This window comes from Scedosporium apiospermum (genome assembly GCF_000732125.1).
Source record: "Scedosporium apiospermum strain IHEM 14462 chromosome Unknown SEQ_SAPIO_0132, whole genome shotgun sequence".
In the NCBI taxonomy this organism is placed as follows: Eukaryota; Fungi; Ascomycota; class Sordariomycetes; order Microascales; family Microascaceae; genus Scedosporium; species Scedosporium apiospermum.
The window spans coordinates 887,844-905,546 of record NW_015971833.1 but is presented as its reverse complement, the minus strand read 5'-3'; the positions used below and the strand labels follow the sequence as shown (position 1 = coordinate 905,546).

General features: G+C 52.4%; 4 protein-coding genes and 3 pseudogenes across 4 annotated transcripts; 2 read left to right on the top strand and 5 right to left on the bottom strand.

Annotated features, from left to right (window-relative positions):
- Window positions 1-875: 875 nt before the first annotated feature.
- SAPIO_CDS8980 (Methylenetetrahydrofolate dehydrogenase [NAD(+)]) lies at window positions 876-2,032 on the top strand (the record flags this gene model as incomplete). Its single annotated transcript, XM_016790492.1, has 3 exons — window positions 876-1,078; window positions 1,176-1,908; window positions 1,979-2,032. 3 exons carry the CDS (start codon window positions 876-878, stop codon window positions 2,030-2,032), a joined length of 990 nt encoding a protein of 329 aa, XP_016639795.1.
- A 495-nt stretch (window positions 2,033-2,527) lies between these two features.
- SAPIO_CDS8979 lies at window positions 2,528-3,943 on the bottom strand (annotated as a pseudogene; the record flags this gene model as incomplete).
- Window positions 3,944-4,852: 909 nt separating this feature from the next.
- Window positions 4,853-7,612, bottom strand: SAPIO_CDS8978 (annotated as a pseudogene; the record flags this gene model as incomplete).
- A 990-nt stretch (window positions 7,613-8,602) lies between these two features.
- On the bottom strand, window positions 8,603-9,453 carry SAPIO_CDS8977 (uncharacterized protein; the record flags this gene model as incomplete). The annotated part of the gene is made up of 2 exons (XM_016790491.1): window positions 8,603-9,069; window positions 9,183-9,453. 2 exons carry the CDS (start codon window positions 9,451-9,453, stop codon window positions 8,603-8,605), a joined length of 738 nt encoding a protein of 245 aa, XP_016639794.1.
- Window positions 9,454-11,596: 2,143 nt separating this feature from the next.
- On the bottom strand, window positions 11,597-13,068 carry SAPIO_CDS8976 (S-adenosylmethionine synthase; the record flags this gene model as incomplete). The annotated part of the gene is made up of 3 exons (XM_016790490.1): window positions 11,597-12,058; window positions 12,165-12,830; window positions 12,982-13,068. The coding sequence occupies 3 exons, from the start codon at window positions 13,066-13,068 to the stop codon at window positions 11,597-11,599; spliced, it is 1,215 nt and encodes a 404-aa protein (XP_016639793.1).
- A 2,129-nt stretch (window positions 13,069-15,197) lies between these two features.
- SAPIO_CDS8975 (GPN-loop GTPase 3-like protein) lies at window positions 15,198-16,179 on the top strand (the record flags this gene model as incomplete). The annotated part of the gene is made up of 2 exons (XM_016790489.1): window positions 15,198-15,245; window positions 15,322-16,179. 2 exons carry the CDS (start codon window positions 15,198-15,200, stop codon window positions 16,177-16,179), a joined length of 906 nt encoding a protein of 301 aa, XP_016639792.1.
- Window positions 16,180-16,713: 534 nt separating this feature from the next.
- On the bottom strand, window positions 16,714-17,082 carry SAPIO_CDS8974 (annotated as a pseudogene; the record flags this gene model as incomplete).
- Window positions 17,083-17,703: the final 621 nt, after the last annotated feature.

Below are 17,703 nucleotides of genomic sequence, written 5' to 3'. Positions count from 1 at the left end.
TCGGCGTCAATGCCAGGACGATGTCGGAGGTGTCGATTAATAACTTGGCATAGGCGATTGGACGGATATTTTCCATGTACAAGGTATATTCTAGCTTTGTGCCTTTCCTGATTCCCGTCACTATCAACTGAGAGCGGAAAGGTAAGGTGTTCAAGAAAGGCTCTCTGTGTTTCGATTGCAGGTCTGGCGAAGTCGACGGCAAGCGTCGTCCCGTCCGAACTGGTGGAGAATAAATTGAGTTAAAATGCAATGCGAGAGATAAAAGCAAAGCTGCTTCGAGGAGATGGATGATTCATTCATGAAGTTCAGAATACTTCCTATCGAGGTTCACATGGGAATTCAAGGGAAGAATTACAGCCTTAATGGTGTACTTCAAGTCGTGTCAAAGTCACTTCATGTTCTCGTCGCGATAAACCTGTCCTTGTGCGCGAGAAACTACCCCTTTCGATTTCTCCAATCCTCACTCAAAGGTACTTGGAGAGTACATCTACACTCTCCTTGCCTAAGTACAGAGGTATACAAGTACAATTACAGGTATGGTTCAGGATCCACCTTTTGGTTTTAGCCCCTCCATTGATCCAAGATCGGAAGGAAAACCCCCCCCCATCCAAAAAAAAAAAAAAAAAAAAAAAAATCCCATCCATCATCCATCTCAATTCATCCATGACAATATAGGCGCCGGGCGCGCAACTTTTTTTTTTTTTTTTTTTTTCCTAGCTCACCCCTCCTCCCGTCTCTTCGTTTTCTCCCCAAAACCCTTCACCATAGCGTCCTCAATTCTTCTCCGCGGTAGAGCTCCTCTCTTCCCCGCGCCCCGTCTCGCCGTCCTCGTCGCATCCCGAGCCTACCGTTGCGCATCGCGCCCGTCCCTCGCAATGGCCGAAGCTACCGTCCCCAAGACCTGCAAGGTCGTGCTGGCCGAAACCATCGCCAGGAACCTCCTCGCCGAGGTCCAGGAGTCCCTTAGCGCCATGCGCGCAAAGGGTATTGAGCAGCCTGCTCTCGCGGCCTTTCTTGCCAATGACGACCCGGCTGCTGTAAAGTACGCCGAGTGGTCCAAGAAGACTTGCGAGGAGAAGTGAGTTTTTTAGAAAAAGAGGAGAAGCAATCGGCCCTTCCAAGCACTCCTTCTTCCCAGAGCCTTAGAGCTGACGCTCTCTCTCCCTCTGCAAAAGCGGCTTCAAGTTCGACCTCCGCACCGTCGACAAAGAACTCCTCGAAGACGAAATCATCAGCGCAAACCAAGACCCCTCCGTCGACGGTACCATCGTCTACTATCCCATCTTCCCCAACAACCCCACCCACGACAAGTACATCCAAGAAACCGTCGCCGTGACCAAGGACGTCGAGGGCCTCTGCCACACCCACCTGCAAAACATGTACCACAACATCCGCTTCCTCGACCCGCCCCAAAACCTCAAAAAGTCCCTCCTCCCCTGCACGCCGCTCGCCATCGTCAAGATCCTCGAGTACCTCCAGATCTACAACTCCATCCTTCCCTACGGTAACCGCCTCTTCGGGAAGACCATCACCGTCATCAACCGCTCCGAGGTCAACGGTCGTCCCCTGGCCGCGCTGCTCGCCAACGATGGCGCTACCGTCTACTCTGTTGACATTACCGGCGTGCAGCTCTTTACGCGCGGTTCGGGAATCAAGCAGCCCCGTCACCAGGTTTTGGATAAGGAGGGCTGGACTGTTGAGAATTGTCTGCCGATGAGCGACGTCATCATTGGTGGTGTGCCGAGCGACAAGTACAAGGTGAATACGGAGTTGATTCGCGATGGCGCCGTGTGCATCAACTTTTCGTCGTATCGGAATTTCGATGGGCCGGCTGTTAAGGAGAAGGCTTCCATATATGTGCCGTCTGTGGGCAAGGTGACTATTGCTGTACTCTTGAGGAATCTTTTGGTATGGACTCCCCTTCCCTTTGGGTGCAGCTTTCTTGATCTTTTTCGGCTAACTTGGCATTCCTATCTAGCGTCTTATTGACAATCGGCAACCATCTGAAGCGCCTAAGGCGAGCGAGTCCTGATTCTGTCAACGAGCGTAGAGTCCAGAGGAGGACCCAAATTCAGCGTAGAGAAGTAGAGAAGTAGAAAATACGTGAAGTTGTAAAAAGGGACAGGAGAGGGAAGACACAGAAAACATGAAGCTGGGGAAAAAGGAAAAGGCAAAGAAAAAAGGACCGGAAGCGTTTGCATTATAGTATAGAGAAAAACACTGCTTGATCAAAAGATCCTCTAAAACTCTCGCGAGAATGAAGATAGAAAAGAAGGTAACACGGAGAAGAAGTCGGACCAGACCGTTCGACTTTCTGACGGGGAATCACCAACCGATACCCGTGTGTGACGTTGATATAAATGGTTTGTATATAATAGAGCTTCTATGCTGCAATTAATAACTTTTCAATTCTCATCCAAGTCGTACTCTACACAAGTCCCTACGTTTCCTCCTCTTACTCCATCACTTCCACCAACATCACGGTCTTACACAATCCCATCTACAATATCTACGACCAAAACCTACCTCACTTCTGTCCGATCAACCTCGCATTCATCCCAACCACACACCGGATCAAATCCCAATCCCCATGCGCCCCCACCCAATCCGTAACCACGATCCCCGTCCCTCCATCACCCACACCCAACCCCTTCAACCCCATCCCCTCCACCGCATGCCTCGCGCACAAATACTCAACAATAGCCGGGTTCACCTTGGCAGCAATCCTCTCCGGCCAACACGTCGCATTAAAAAAATTACTCGCCGTCAAAAAATTCACAAAAAACGGAATCTCCCCATCCTTGCTCCTATCCCTCTCCGAATGCTGACACTTCTCGTGCCGTAAGGCGCCCGCCCTCTCGAGCTGCGCGCAGCTAAAGGATATCTTCTTCTCGATGTTGGTGCTCTGGTCGATCTCGTAGAAATCCTGTACGCGGATGAGGCCCCCGCCGACGGTGCCGTCCTCGCAGTTATCGGGCCAGCTCTGTCCGTCGATGCCGAACGCTCCGCCCGATTCGTCGCGCACGGCGTCGTCGACTGCGAAGCGCCTCACGAGCACGATCTTGCCGCGCGCTTCGCTGAGCGAGGGTATGTGCGATGTTATGAGCCACCGCGCACTGTTGGGGTTGATGTACCGGTTCTTGAGATGCCGACTCATTTGCTGGTCCGAGGCCCTACCGGTACCTTCGCGCTTAAGGGACATGAGGAGGGATTCGCGCGGGTTGGCGTCGAGGAAGGCATAGCATTCGGAGAGGAGATCGTGTAGGTACTTGTTACCCGTGAGGCTGATGGGGAAGGCGCTGTGTACGAGGGAGAGGCTATCGTTGTTCGGGTCGGCGGAGACGCGGATGTCGAGGAAGCGCACGCCGTTGTCGAGCTGTTCGCGCACGCCGGCGACTTGGCAGCGTACCGAGGGCAGCGCAACGTGGCACGTGGGACTATTATGCGTTCCGGGAATCGAGAGCACCGAAAGGGGTAAGTTGTCGTCGAGTTCGTTCATCCACGACTCGAGTTTCGTCGACGAAAAGACGGCGAGTAAGTGCTGGCTCCTCACGTACACGGTCGTAAACTTTTCCGATCCGCCGTCCAGCTGCTCCATCGTCTGCGAGTGATTCAGCGGGCCGGGAACGTCGGCGCGGTACTTGTGCCCGGCGCCCTCGAACGTTAGGCGGAGGACTTCGCGGCCGCGCTCGGCGGCAGCGAGGCCCGTATCTTTGGTCTCGAAGGGCTCGATGCGGTGCGAGACGTCTTGCGATTCGCGCGAGTCGCCTTTGGGCTTGAGCTCTTTCGTGGCGAACTTGGTGCCGTTGATGAAGCTTGTTATGCGGCCCTGGACGTTGGTGAGGGTGTCGCCGCGGCTGACTTTTTCGGCGTCGAAGCGCTCGGCTTTTTGGAGCTCGAGGGGTATGGTTGTGTAGTTGCGGATCTTGAGGGTGGACGCCATGGTGAAAGGGGGTGAGCTCAGTAGCTAAGTATAGATCAATTGACTTCCGGATGAGCTCCAGAGAAGGAGGAGACGTCTCCAAGACGGATGGTAGCAGTGGAATATCCAAGAAAAATAATGCAAGAAAAACAAAAGAAAAGAGGACGACAAGAGAGAGGGCGGGGATGTTAGTGAGCCCAACGTGAAGGGGGGAAGGGGGGAAGGGGGGAAGGGGAGTCGAATAAGATGGATTGAGTTGAGGTTGAAGTGCAGACCAGAAGCTTCAATTGGACCAGAACGACAGTCGAGCTGAGCTTCTTTCAGCTGGCAACGTTCAATTGAAGCGCCAAAGTACCTCGTACAAGAGCGAGACATGCAATTGACGTCGTCACTTTGATTCAGTATATCCCTGTAAGTTTACGAAGTCCAGCCCAAGTCGAGTCTCGAACTGGAGGGGGTCGAAACCATGGCGTGAATGGCGCGATCTGAATTGGTTAGTGTAGACCAGACCTGTGGATCAATTGCGTGGCTAGCTGCCGTTAGATACAGGTTTGAAGGACAGACAGTCTGGGCAACGGAAACTACGGCATTCCTTCGATGCGATCGTGGTCTCACTGCAATCGATCTGACAGTAAATATACGATTGAAATGTACATGTACCTGGATTAATGATCGAGATTGAAGTACTTCAAAGGTTACTTGTACAAGCACTCGTCATCGCTAATGTCTTGCAGCTCTCGGCATCTTGGCAAGAGCGATGGGACAATTGAACTTTCGAAATATCGTCGATCTGATCTCCTCGTTCACCGAGCCATGGCAAGATATAAACTGCTAGAATGAAAGCATTCATCTAAATCTATCATCAATGCACGCTCGGTATCAATTTCATCATACATAAACTAGTAACGCCAAAACCCCCGCCATAAACACCTACACTAACAAGATATTAGCCAGCCTCTCCGCCCCCAACCCAGCAACCCCTTCACCCTCCATAATCCCCTGCACATACCCATCCCCGACGAGCGTAAACCCGATCGGCCCCCTCCTCACAACATACGGCACCGTAGCGCCCCAAAACACCACCACCTCATCTCCGGGCCTAGAAATCACCGGCACGAGCGCGACGTACCCTCCCCTCGTGATGGCGAAACTCCTCCCTCGACAGGTCATGTCCACCTGCATCTGGAACGTCTCCACGGCGTCCATCGTCCTCCCTCCTCCCGTTATCATCGCCGGCCGTTTCGTTTCCTCGTCGGTCCGCCACCGCTCGAGCGCCGATTCGTACGTCGCCACTGGGTCTTCGATGGGGCTGCTCTGGGGAATGGCGTCGGGTCCCGTATAGGTATCGTCCATGAGTAGGAGGCGCACGAAGGCCTCCCGCGCATCGTTGCCGTAGTTCCTCCGTCCTCCCCCGCGGGAGACCCAAGCGTCAAAGGCTGCACGCGCACGCTTGTGGCCCTCGAGAAAGGACGAGGCACAACTGCCATCCGTCGTAGAAGGCATCATCTCGTAAACAGAGTCGAGCGTGTCAACAAGGTATCCCCGGACCGAAAGGCCCGCTATGCCCGTTTCGTCACCGGCAAGTGCCACCTCAGCTATCGTAGGCCCACCAGCCGCGTATCGGAGAGGCCGAAGCGTAGAGATGACCTTTGGCGAGGGAGATTGCGCCGTCCAGTCGGGCACCCAAGACGGCAAGTACTCTGGTATGCGCCGTCTTTGGATCCCCGCGCTGTCGAGCATCGCGATGGCCCGTCCGTAGCGAACGTGGAGAGCCGCGAACTTCCTAAAAACCGTCGCTAGGGGTTGCGGATAAGGGCCGATGGCTTCCTGGTCGTATTCGGACATCAGAGCCATCAGTCCGTAAATCTTATCCTTCGGTACCGTCGTCGAGAAATCCCCCGTCAACTGCATCAGCTTTAGGGAGTCGTTCTGATGTTGTTGCTGGTACATCTGCTTAATCTCCTTGATCCTGTTATAATTCCCAAACCCTCGTATCGTAGCGTCACCCGACAGCAGCAACTCCTCCATCCTCTCGGGGTTCCTCGTCAACGCGCCCTTGTCGAGCGTCCGGTCGAGCTCTTCCCTCTCGAACAGCTCGCCCTGAAATATGAAGAGGGCGCGCTTAGCTAGCGCGATCTCCTGGATGATCCACGTTCGTTCGAACCACGGCTGCGCCAACGCTAGGAACACCGTCTTGTAGTGTAGTGGGGTATCGCGATTCCGCGGGTCCTCGAATTCCGTCAAGGCTTCCTCCTGCCGCCGGTCCCCTCCGCTTCCCCACGTCGTAGCAGCGACACCGCCACAACGTGGACTCCGGTCTTGTACGTCACCGAGGTCGACGTAGACGGTTTGCGCACGCGAGTAAACGTACCGCATCAGCATGAGTTGCTGCGATTTCTCCGCCTCATTCCGCTGGTCGATACATATCGCGTCGGCCCAGATGTATTCCTCCATCCCGCCCGATGCGAACCCGGCCCTTAGCCTCTTCAGCGCCATCTCGAGATTCCTCTTCACGGCGAACAAGGCCCCGTTGCAGAGTATCTTTGCCTCGTACGGTCCGCTGCCCCAGTAATATGAGAGGGCGCCGTACGCTGGCGCATCGTTGATGTTGATGTGCACGAGCTCGCAGTCCAAGGTGTCGGTCCCCGCCAGCGCCGGCTTGATTTTCAAGAGTCGCATCTCCACGTTGGGCATTTCTAGCGGTGCATACTGGAATACAGGCGTGTCTGGTCCTATTGTCGCTGGTTGGGGTAGTTCGGGGGGAGGTGGTGGAGACGCACGCGCACCGACGTTAGGCGGCGTCCGACTCGTCGCTTGTCTCCGCTTGTTCGTCTCATCCGTTACGCGCTCGTTGGAGGAGGGTAGGAGGCGGTAATGGCTGACGCCCATGCGTCGGGGACAGCTGGGATCGCATTGTTTGTGGACGGAACAAGAGTTTTGGGCCGTGGCGATAGAGGCCACGATTTGGTCTAGGATCATGTTGGCTGCGTCATTGTGAGAGGTTCCCTCGGGGATGGTGACGCGAGCTGTGACGGTTGGGGTTAGAGGAGAGACGGTTGATGGAGGAGTGGCAGAGAAGACCTGGCCGTTGAGGGGAGGAGAAGGAGTAGGGGTTTGGCGGGTGGAAGGAGGGTAGCTTGTTGTCGCGGGAGGGTAGTGAGCTGGTTGGGTTGTTGGGCCGTGACCATGCCCAGTATGTGGTCGTCCGTCTGTTGTCGGGCGATACTGCGCGTGCCAGTGAGCTCGCGGTCGTGTTTGTTGAGCCGGCGCCATCGTCTGAGCTCGAACAAGCGCAAAGTCTGTAGGCTGGGCATATCCTCCCCATGCCTGTTGTTCCGCATAGTTCGCCGTCCGAGGCCTCGCATCGCCGCCCCATCGCTCTTCCGAATACCATCTTCCATCCACGCCATACGTCCCCTGCATCCCGCCATCATAACTCATCCCCATCGCCGTTCCCATCGTCTCCGCGCGGTGCCCATATTCGCAACAACAGCTCGCCGACGACGCAATCGGATAATTATCCCTTGCCGCCGTCGGCCCCGAACCCGCGCGTCTAAGACCGTGACCGTGGCCGTGGCCCCCCACACTCAGCTGCGAAGCTGACGTCGCCTGTGCCCCTTGTTCCTCTTCCTTCCGGCCCGGTTTGCCTTTGACCTTGGACAAAAAGCTCCTGACTATCCTGGGGGTCATTTTTGAGGAATATTTTTCTTCTCTCAATTCCCTCTTGTTCTAGTTTAGCCTCGATTCTTCATCTTGATTTTTCTTCTCTTTCCCTTTTGCTCTTTCTAAAAAGGGAAAGCAGGGCGTCGTCAGAGTCGGTTTCTTGGCATGAAGAGTTTCAAAAAGCCCAAAACAAAAGCGGCCCCAAAAATTCCCCCCAAAAGGAGAGAGAAGGACAGCAGCCCATTAAATCGCCCAGCCAAAAAAACATTCCAAAATAAACTAGTGAATTTTTGCACCGCCCTCTGCGCTGTAACCATTGCGGTTCGAGCTGGTAGGGCTGAGCAAGGAGGCGCTGAATTCGGCCCCATTCTGGCCCACCACCTGTTCTAAGTTTATTCAAGGGCGGTTTTCTCGTTCCAGCTCGATGTCTTTGGCGCATGCTGTTTCGCTGCGGGCTCGGATTGGGGGCCAGGACTGGAAAGGGGCGCGGAGATCTGCGCGGGTCAGACGGGCTTGAGTTCGTCCGTTTTTCTACTTCTTGGGCTCCCTTTTTCTCTTCGAGGTTACGGACAGGGGCTTCGGTATCAAATCTAGATAATCGTGATAGAGGTTAGATTTATTAACTTCTGGGCATTCTCAGGTGAAGCTGAATATCAATTTCAACATCTCTCACGATTGTCGCGGTGAACAAACATGGGCTCATTTTAATTCTACTTCTTCGATTTCGAGTGCAGACTTCAGACACATAGGAAAATGGGGTATCCTTGTACAAATGAAAGCACAAAAAGTAGTTACACGAAGTTGCATGTGGCTATGCTTCATGCTCGTATCTCATCGCTCATTGCTCGTCGCCCAACTGTTTCCATCCTCTGTCCATACCCATCATACCCATCATTTCCATCATAACATCCTCCACAGAACAAATGGAAAACAAACAAGAAAGAAAGACCGGAAGCATCGATGGTCGACGACTGACTCCAGGAAAACCCTTTCAAAGGCCCGCATCGTGTTTTTGTCTCAAATCTCGGGGCTGCCAACCTTGGGCTCGCTGTCATCCACCTGCGCACCGAAAAGTTCGCCCTCGCGTAGCGCCAGAGCATTTATAGCATCTATATAATGATCACGAAGGCCCTCCGCCTGGATCATAGCAGAAGCAGCCCTGCCTCGGACAGCCTGCGTCTTAACCGCCTCCTTGACAAGTTCCGATCCGCCGACAATGTTGGTGTTGCCCTCGACATTGGTGTAGGCCTGGATGTCTATATCGATAGGTCGGGGACGCCCGGCTGTGTCAATTATTGGTGCTCGGAGAGCGGTAAGCCCCCGGAAGACGTCGCCCAGAAGAGCGCGGGCCGCAACGTGGGGGTCCGCCCGCGTCTCGACGATGTTGTCGTCTGTCTGGACGCTCGCATAGGTGCTGATCGAAATTCGTATGGCTGGGGAATGGCCAGGGCCATTTGCTGCCTGCAGGGCATGGGTCGCGTGGTCTGGACACAAGGGAGATGTTCAGTTAGACTCTATGATGTTCATATGGGGATTCACATGATGGATAGAGCTAGGGACATGGTATGAGAGACGAGAATTGGAGAAAATGGCTTACGCTGATGGCCAGAAGGAGTGTGGGCATATCTGGGCTGAGTGGCCTCCATGGCAGCTGCTTGGGCCTGAGTGGCTGCCATAGTTCTCAAATAGCGCTGAAAAGCTTCGCTGAGGCCGGAGCCATTGTTGTTGTTGTTGTTCAAAGGGAGGGATGATCCCAGCGGAGGATACGAAGGGGCATCAGAAGCATTGGCTGTTCCAACGACAATGTCGTCAAAGCTCGTTCCCTGGTTAAGACCATCTTCATAAGCTTGATGGGGCATATTGGCCATAACGAAAATATATGACTTGCAAACGCAAAGAAGTGTGGAAAAGTGTGAATGAGAAAAAAAGACTAGGAGCAGGGGGGTTTGCTGTGAATGGTAGACTTAAGTCGTGAGCCCCAAGTCATGAGGAGGAAAAAAGAAGAAGATCTCATCACAAAAGAAAATTTCATGCCTTTATATATTTTTTCCCTGTGTGCCCCCAATCACTCCTGATTAGCTTATGATTCACTGATCTTCCAGTGGCCCTATTCACAAATAAATGTGTCAATAGGAATTATTTGTTGCTCTGGTTGAGAGATGGAAGGTGCGAGAGGGGGGAGGAGGGTGGTGAGAGTTGGGAGGAGTAATCATGAGAAGAGAGACTGGAGCATTGCTAAAGAGAAGGTGAAGGACGGAAGGTACGATCTCGTATGATTTGAATGTTTGGAATAGCAGCGGTGTTGGCAAACCTTCAGCCTTGTTCTTGCATTAGACTTCGAGGCTCTGGTCATCCCTGAGATCATCTCCCCCCTTGTGACACCGCTACCGGATCCCGATGGATAGTCTCCTTGGCTTCGATGTCCTTGTTGATTCGTAGATAGTAGAGGCGCGTCCTAGTCGAGCCGGATTGCAGTTCCTGCTGCAGTTAGCGCTTCTCAGTTGCCCAGGGTATGCCACTTATCTCCAGTCAAGCGAATCCACAGTACCGCAAAGCTCAAGGCAACTGACTTCGTTCAAACAACCTCCTCTGCTCAACCAGCCCCAACCCACATCCAATGGCCTCCTTATCGTCCATATAACGAGGGCGGCGTCCAAGAAACCCGGAAAGCCCTGCTCGGAGAGACCCAGATAGGCAGACGACGTAGATCGGTCATTCTCATGGCAAAACATCTCAGGATCAAGCAGGTAGATAGCATAGAGAGGCAAAATAAGAAGGCAAAAAACGTCATATAAATCTGTATTCTTCTTACCCCCCTAGCCAGCCTTGTTCATCCTTCTCCTCCTCTTCACCAAACGCAAAAAAATAGATAGGCGAACAAGCCGACTCGTCGAGCCAACTCTGATTCCCCACACTACTCCTCTTTCCTTCCTGCGTATCCCTCTCTCCCCTTCCTATATCTCCATCATATCGTTGGGGGAGCCGAGCTTCATCCCTTCCCCAAGTTGGATTTCTCTTGTTCCTTGCGAAGAGAGAAGAGGGCGGGGGAGAAGACTGGTTCGCCCAACGAACAACCAACAAGGCTCGGCCGGGTAAAGAAAAGAGATGTTGAAATTTCCTTCTTATTATCCCCGTTGAACGCCGATATTTTAGGATGCCGTCATTGCTTCTAAAAAAGGGGTTTTGGTCCCTCCCTCTTTTGTTCCTTTCGCCCAAAAAAAGAAGTTTCCGAAGCTTTGAAGCCTGTGGGTATCTTGAAAAAAAGTGTTTTGTTGAAAATGCCCGAAACGTCTCGTTTTTCCTCCTTTTGCTGCCGTTTTGCCTTTCTAATAGTAAGTTTGAACCGCATCTTAAAAACAAGACTCCAGAAAGAAGAAATTTTGTAACAAAAAGAAAATTCGTTGCCTTTGTTGAAAGACGTCGTTTCCATCCGAGTGTTGATACACCGAAACAAGAATCTCCTCCTCACCCGGCAATGCATTATTAGGCATGTGTATGTCGAGTTCAATGATCACCGAGAAAGAAAAAGACCCTGCAGGCCGAGCGCGGTCTGGCACGACTCGCGTCGACCGTCACACCGACCCACATCTTAGTTCCGGCCCCAGGGCACTTCCCGGAGACACATGAGAGAAAGAAACACGTCAAGACACAATCGGTTGAAAATGAGAAGGAACAATAGAGAAATACTTGCCATGAAGATCAGAGCATTCATAAGAAACCAACTATGCGACCCGTAACAAGAAGACAACATGATGATAGCGCTGAACCAAGGTTTTCGTTGAGATACCCGTACGCCTTTGTAGAAAAAGAAAACAAATGAGAAATGAGAAACTAGTTTTCCCTGTCCCGTAAAACTCGTGTATAATCTAGGGGCTATTACGTCCCCAGTACAAAGTAGGAGGATCCTGGCCCGCTTGCGGAGACTGTTGAAGCAAGTCCACGAAAAAGCGGGCGCTGGGTACCTTTTTATTAATTTTTCATTGTTGTTGTGGATGTCGAGGTCAGTTCCACTTAGAACTTGAGAGCCTTGGGCTTCTCCCAGCTGAAGCTCTGGTTGGTGCCGAAGTGACCGTTCTTGGCGGTCTGGAGGTAGATGGGCTTGTCGAGGTCGAGCTCACGGACGATGACACCGGGCCTCATGTCGAAGTTGTTGCGGATAATCTCCACAAGCTCCTCAGAGGTCTTCTCGGAGGTGCCGTAGGTATCGACGTAGATGGAAAGGGGCTCGGCAACACCAATGGCGTACGAAAGCTGGACGAGGGCACGGCGGCAGAGCTTGGCGGCGACGAGGGACTTGGCAATCCATCGAGAGAGGTAGGCGGCAGATCGGTCGACCTTGGAGAAATCCTTGCCGGAGAAGGCACCACCACCGTGAGCGCCCCAACCACCGTAGGTGTCAACAATGATCTTGCGACCAGTGAGACCGGCGTCACCCTGGGGACCACCGATGATGAAGAGACCAGAGGGTTGAATCTAGAGCAGTTTGTTAGCTATTCGAACTAGGAACCACCTCCACCTCGGACCACTACTTCTTTTTTTCGGCCACACAAGGAGCCGGAATTGAGATTAGAAAACTTACGTGGTAGATGGTGTTGTCATCCAAGTACTTAGCAGGGATGGTCTTCTTGATGATCTTCTCCTTGATCTCCTGTCGGAGCTTCTCGGTGGTGATATCGGCGCTGTGCTGAGCAGAGACGACGACGGTGTGGACGCGGAGGGGAACGACGGCACCGTTGTCGTGCTTGTACTCAATAGTGACCTGGGTCTTGGTGTCGGGTCGGAGCCAGGGAAGGGAGCCGTCGCGGCGGGCGGCGGACATGGCAGCATTGAGCTGGTGGGCGAAGAGAAGGGTGAGGGGGAAGAGCTCAGGGGTCTCGTCGGTGGCATATCCGAACATGATACCCTGGTCACCAGCACCGAGCTTCTCGAGGGCCTCATCGTAGTGGAGACCCTGTGCGATATCGGGAGACTGCTGCTCGATGGCGACGAGGAGGTTGAGGGTCTTGTAGTCGAAGCCCTTGGACGAGTCGTCGTAGCCGATATCCCTGACGGCGTCACGGACTACCTTTTGGTAGTCGAGCTTGGCGCTGGTGGTAATCTCGCCGAAGACCATGATCATACCGGTCTTGGTCGCAGTCTCACAGGCGACCTTGGAGAGGGGGTCATCGCGCAAGCAGGCATCGAGAATGGCATCGGAGACCTGATCGGCAATCTTGTCGGGGTGACCCTCACCGACGGACTCGGACTAAAAGGAAGGGGTTAGCCGACCGCACCATCCAAGGCTACTTGCAGGTGTACAAGTTGCTCAAGGTCCTTTTCGGTGAGGGCGCGACGCGCGTGTATGTGCCTCGGCCCCACCAGATGTCGGTGAGCAATGGAGGGGCAGTGAAACTTACGGTGAACAGGAAAGTACCCTGGTTGTAGTGCTGCCACGAAGAAAGCTCGGCGTGGACACCGTTACCGTTGACGTTGTTGGCGGCCATCTTGTTTGATGTGGGAGAGATGAGTTTAGGGGAAAAGAGGGAAGAGGAGGAAGAGGTGAAAGGACGATGAAGAGGGGTTCGTCGGGAAGAAATGAAGGGTCGAGGGAGTACGCGATGAGGCTGTCTCTCTAAGATATCTATTGCCGAAGGATCAATGGTTAGGAATCATGAACAGGCTGACGAAGAAAATCGACGAAGCAGTTGAGGATCAATGGACTCCTGCACTTGGGGACGGGGACCTTACCTGGAGCGCAAGCCGGATGAAGAGGATGGTTTGGAGAGGGATGAAGAGGAAGAGGAGGAGAAGAAAAGAGAAGAAAAAAAGAGCTGAGGGAATAAGGGAGAAAACCTAGGTAGTATTGATGTAGCGCGGGAGATTTTTTTTTCTATTTTTTTTTTTCTTAGTCCCCTCTTTTTGCACAAGTAGCTTGGTGAATCTGGGGAGGAGGATAGGGGGAAAGAGCACAATTGACGGCAGTAAAAGAAAAGCGGTCTCGAGAGCACATGTACTGAAGTCGGCAGAACCAGAGACACTCAGACAGCAAGCTAAAGTAGTCTCTGTTACTCAAATACATTCTTGCACAGGCAGACTATAGCTCGGTTACTTGTAACAGGGTAACACTAGTTTCTTGACACCGGGAGCTTTTTTCTTCTGCCGGAGACTTTCTTCTCCTCGTTCTTGCCTCTTTTCTTGCCGGCTCGTCCCTGAATCAAAGGAGCGATTGCGCAATTGTCAGAGGTGGGTCAATGTACAACTGGAGGCAAGCACAGACGGACCGGGCTCTTTCTCACTTTGTTGTATGTATTGTATCACTCACGTACTCGTACTCGTGTCTGGGTACTTCCCTGGTTTTTCCCAACCACCAGCCCCAAAGATAATAATGGCGAGCGAGTTGCAATCAATGCAGATATGTCGAAACTGGGCCTATGTAACGAGTAATATCAGGCGCACCTGTCGTCATTCTCTCCCTCCCTCGCCTTCTCTCGCTTTAGAGTTTTGGGGTACCGTGCCGTATTACGAGCTGTACCCTTCCAAAGTCCAATCTACTCACACACATGTACTCAACGTTTTCCGCGGCTGGAGATTCCACGCCGAATCCGGAGTGCGGGGTCCCTGTTCTTGGACTGCAAGCCTGCAATTATTACCCCTCCAACCCAACCCCGCCGACAATTTGCAGTGGCGCTGGGTTCGAATTCGTCCTTTGGTTGGACCACGCCTCCGGACAGCATGCACGGGCAATCAAGGTTTCCGTTTGGTTCTTCAGGTTTGGCCTCTCAGCCTTGACATTGAGTCAGCACGAGATATTTGACTCCGTTTTATAGGAATGTTAGATCTATCGACTCTGATGCTGACGCTTATTCTCCTTGTACTCGTGTAAGACTGAATTTCCCCAAATATGGCCAGCCAACAAGGGAAGCTGAGCAATCTCGTCTTACGGGAAGACACAAGAAAAGTCACCGAGTATTTTATCACCCCATTGCATTGATCGTCTCTGACGGAAATGACTGGTCAGCAGAGTGCCGGGATGGTCGGATAGATTAGGTGCCTATTGTGATACTCTCGCACAAGAGAAAGTACCTAACACAGCTCGGTGTACGAAGTAAAAAGGACACCTTGCAAGCTCGGCGATTACTTTTTTTTATGCGCGATTCATTCCCATTCCAGCGCATGCGACAACTCAACAATTTGGTTGGCTAGAGCAAGGGGACGTTAGGGGACGTTGGACAACCACGAAGCACGGGGTAGCGTAGTGTTGAGAGCACCTAACGACAGCTGCCACGCGCAGATCAAAAACGGTATCTTATCACGACAGGTGTCTGGGCGAAGATAGCGCAGAGGCAGTTTCAATTTCTAATCCTTCGTCTTTCTCTCGTCTTTCAGGGGGGTGTTCAGTGGGCGGTGAGTGGTGACGTAGAGAGTGTGGCTGGTGCTGCCCCTCACTGTGTGGCGGCAATTTTCGATGTTCGTCCAAATCGTGTAGTTTGCGACGACGAAATCTATCAAAAATCTTCTCCGCGACAATCCAGCTCCTGACCCAGCTTCGCATCATTGACTTCCCAAAGGTCTACTGGAGGAGACTTCTTTTGTCTTACGGAATCTACTTTCCACAGCGAACCCATCAGAGAACATGAGCAAGTTTGGAGTCATGATCATGGGCCCGGCGGGGGCTGGCAAGGTATGTTCTAATCTCCAAACAATACTTCAAAAAAGAGATCACGGTATGAAGCTAACAATTCTCTTGCACAATATAGTCCACCTTCTGCGCCAACCTCATAACCCACCTCCACCTCAACCGCCGCTCCACATTCTACATCAACCTCGACCCAGCCGCCGAATCCTTCGAACACCAACCCGACCTCGACATCAAGGAGCTCATCACACTCGAAGACGCCATGGACATAGGCTACGGCCCCAACGGCGGCCTCGTCTACTGCTTCGAGTTCCTCATGGAAAACCTCGACTTCCTCACCGAAGCCCTCGACTCACTCACCGAAGAGTACCTCATCATCATCGACATGCCGGGCCAGATCGAGCTCTACACGCATATTCCCATCGTGCCGAACCTCGTGCGCTTCCTCTCGCGCCCGGGAGCTCTGGACGTACGTCTTTGCGCTGCGTACCTTATTGAATCGACTTTTGTGCTGGACAGGGCGAAGTTTTTTGCGGGTACGTTGAGCGCTATGAGCGCTATGCTTATGCTTGAGGTACCGCATTTGAATATCCTTTCCAAGATGGATTTGGTAAAGGGCCAGATTAAGAAGAGGGATTTGGAAGACTTTTTGACGCCTGATTCCGCGCTGTTGGATACGGATCCTATCGAGAGGGCGAGGATGAGGGAAGAAGGCGCCGAGGAGGACGAGGAGGAGGCGGAGTTTGGTGTCAATCCGGCGGAGAGGAAGGCTGTTATGAAAGGTGCGAGTTTCAGGAGGTTGAACAGGGCTGTTGCTGGGCTGATTGAGAGCTTTAGTATGGTGAACTTTTTGACCCTCGATTTGACGGATGAGGATAGCATTGGGGCGGTGCTCAGTCACATCGACGACGTCATACAGTACCACGAGGCTCAGGAACCTAGGGAGCCGAATGACGAGATTGAGGTTGATGAGGAGTAGCAAGAAGATGTCGCGGGCATGGAGGGATAAAACGGAGGGAGGCAGCTTGGGGCTTTGGTTTTGGGGTGGAAGGGCTTGTCTGTCTCTATGGTGTTCGTTGCATAGATGGGAGAGATATCCTTGTGTTTTACATAGCATTTGCATGGCATCGGCGTTCAAAAGACTTGTTTCTGTTTATCTATGCGTCACCAAAAACACGAGATGCTCCAAACTATGCCTCACGAGACGTGTAAAGACTAGAGGTGAAAAACGAGCTCAATGCATATGCTACCATGCCTTTTGTACCGTAAACGCCATATGCCATCCTGTTACAACTGGCCATCAAGTCATGATCCCTTCCATTGCATGAAACAGGCGTGAAGAAAAAAGAACAACTAAACTTCCAAGTTCACGAGGGAGTTCGAAAGGATATCACGTCCAGGGCGGCAGCAAACAAGTCCCGAACAGATCTCTACCGCTGCCCTTCCAATCATCAAAAAACAGACGCTTTCATGAAATAAAATCAGAAGACGAAACGGACAACTCGTATCCCCTTTAATACTTTCCACTCTTCTGAGACTGCTGCTCAAACTTCTCCCACTCGCTCCAAAAGAACTTCGCTAACTCGACGCCATATGCGATGGCAAAGCTGACCTTGTCCCAGGCGACGCGAAGAGTCTGCTCGGGACCCATCTGGAACATGGCAGCCGCGACGGAGGCGACAACGAGGGCCATGATAACGTTGATGGCCAGGCTCCAGATGAAAGCGACGAGGCGGCGGACGTAGGACGCGATGACGAGGCAGAGGACGATGGTGAGGATCGTGCCGAGGGAGGACTGGAGGGCGAGGAAGAGAGGCTCGCCGGCAGTGGATTGGGTATAGTCGTAGATGTATTGGAACGTCTTGGAGGCTTGGTCAGCCATGTTGTCGGTGTTGCTCAATTGAGGATTGTGGTTTAGGTTCGTGGTGCAAGTGCGGTGAGGCGTGTTGCGCTCGGGTTCGGGTCGTGATCTGTAGGACATACAAGGATTAGTCGCAATTGGTAAGCAGAAAATGGAGAGATATAGAGGAGAAAAACTCACTGACAACCCGCTGCTGGCTAGAACTCTTGTAGGAGAAGAGAAATATCCAGGTGGAAAAGTAATGTATAGCTTGGTGCTTGCTTCACTAAGTCCCGGAGTCAGCACCTTAACTAGTCCTGCAGTTGCCTGTCTTCTGGTTAACGGGATAGCAGCCTACCTATTTTTGACAAGGAAGAGCTCCTGTAGCTTGAAGAATCTTCTTAGGATCTTCTTAGGAGGAGAGAGATGCTGTTAAGGTCAGTTAGGAATTGAAGCTTGATATCGTGGATGATGGAATTCCTTGGTACCTAAAGTTGATAAGGGGAGCTTGTGTTGGAGAAAATTCTAGAACTCTACAAAATACAGGTAGAAAATTCTTTTGTTGACGCACAGGGTGGGAAACAAAACAAGGAGGGGTTGAAATGGAAGATGTTAAAGATGGTGGTGGAAAGAGAACAATTGAAAGGAGGTGAGGATTATGTG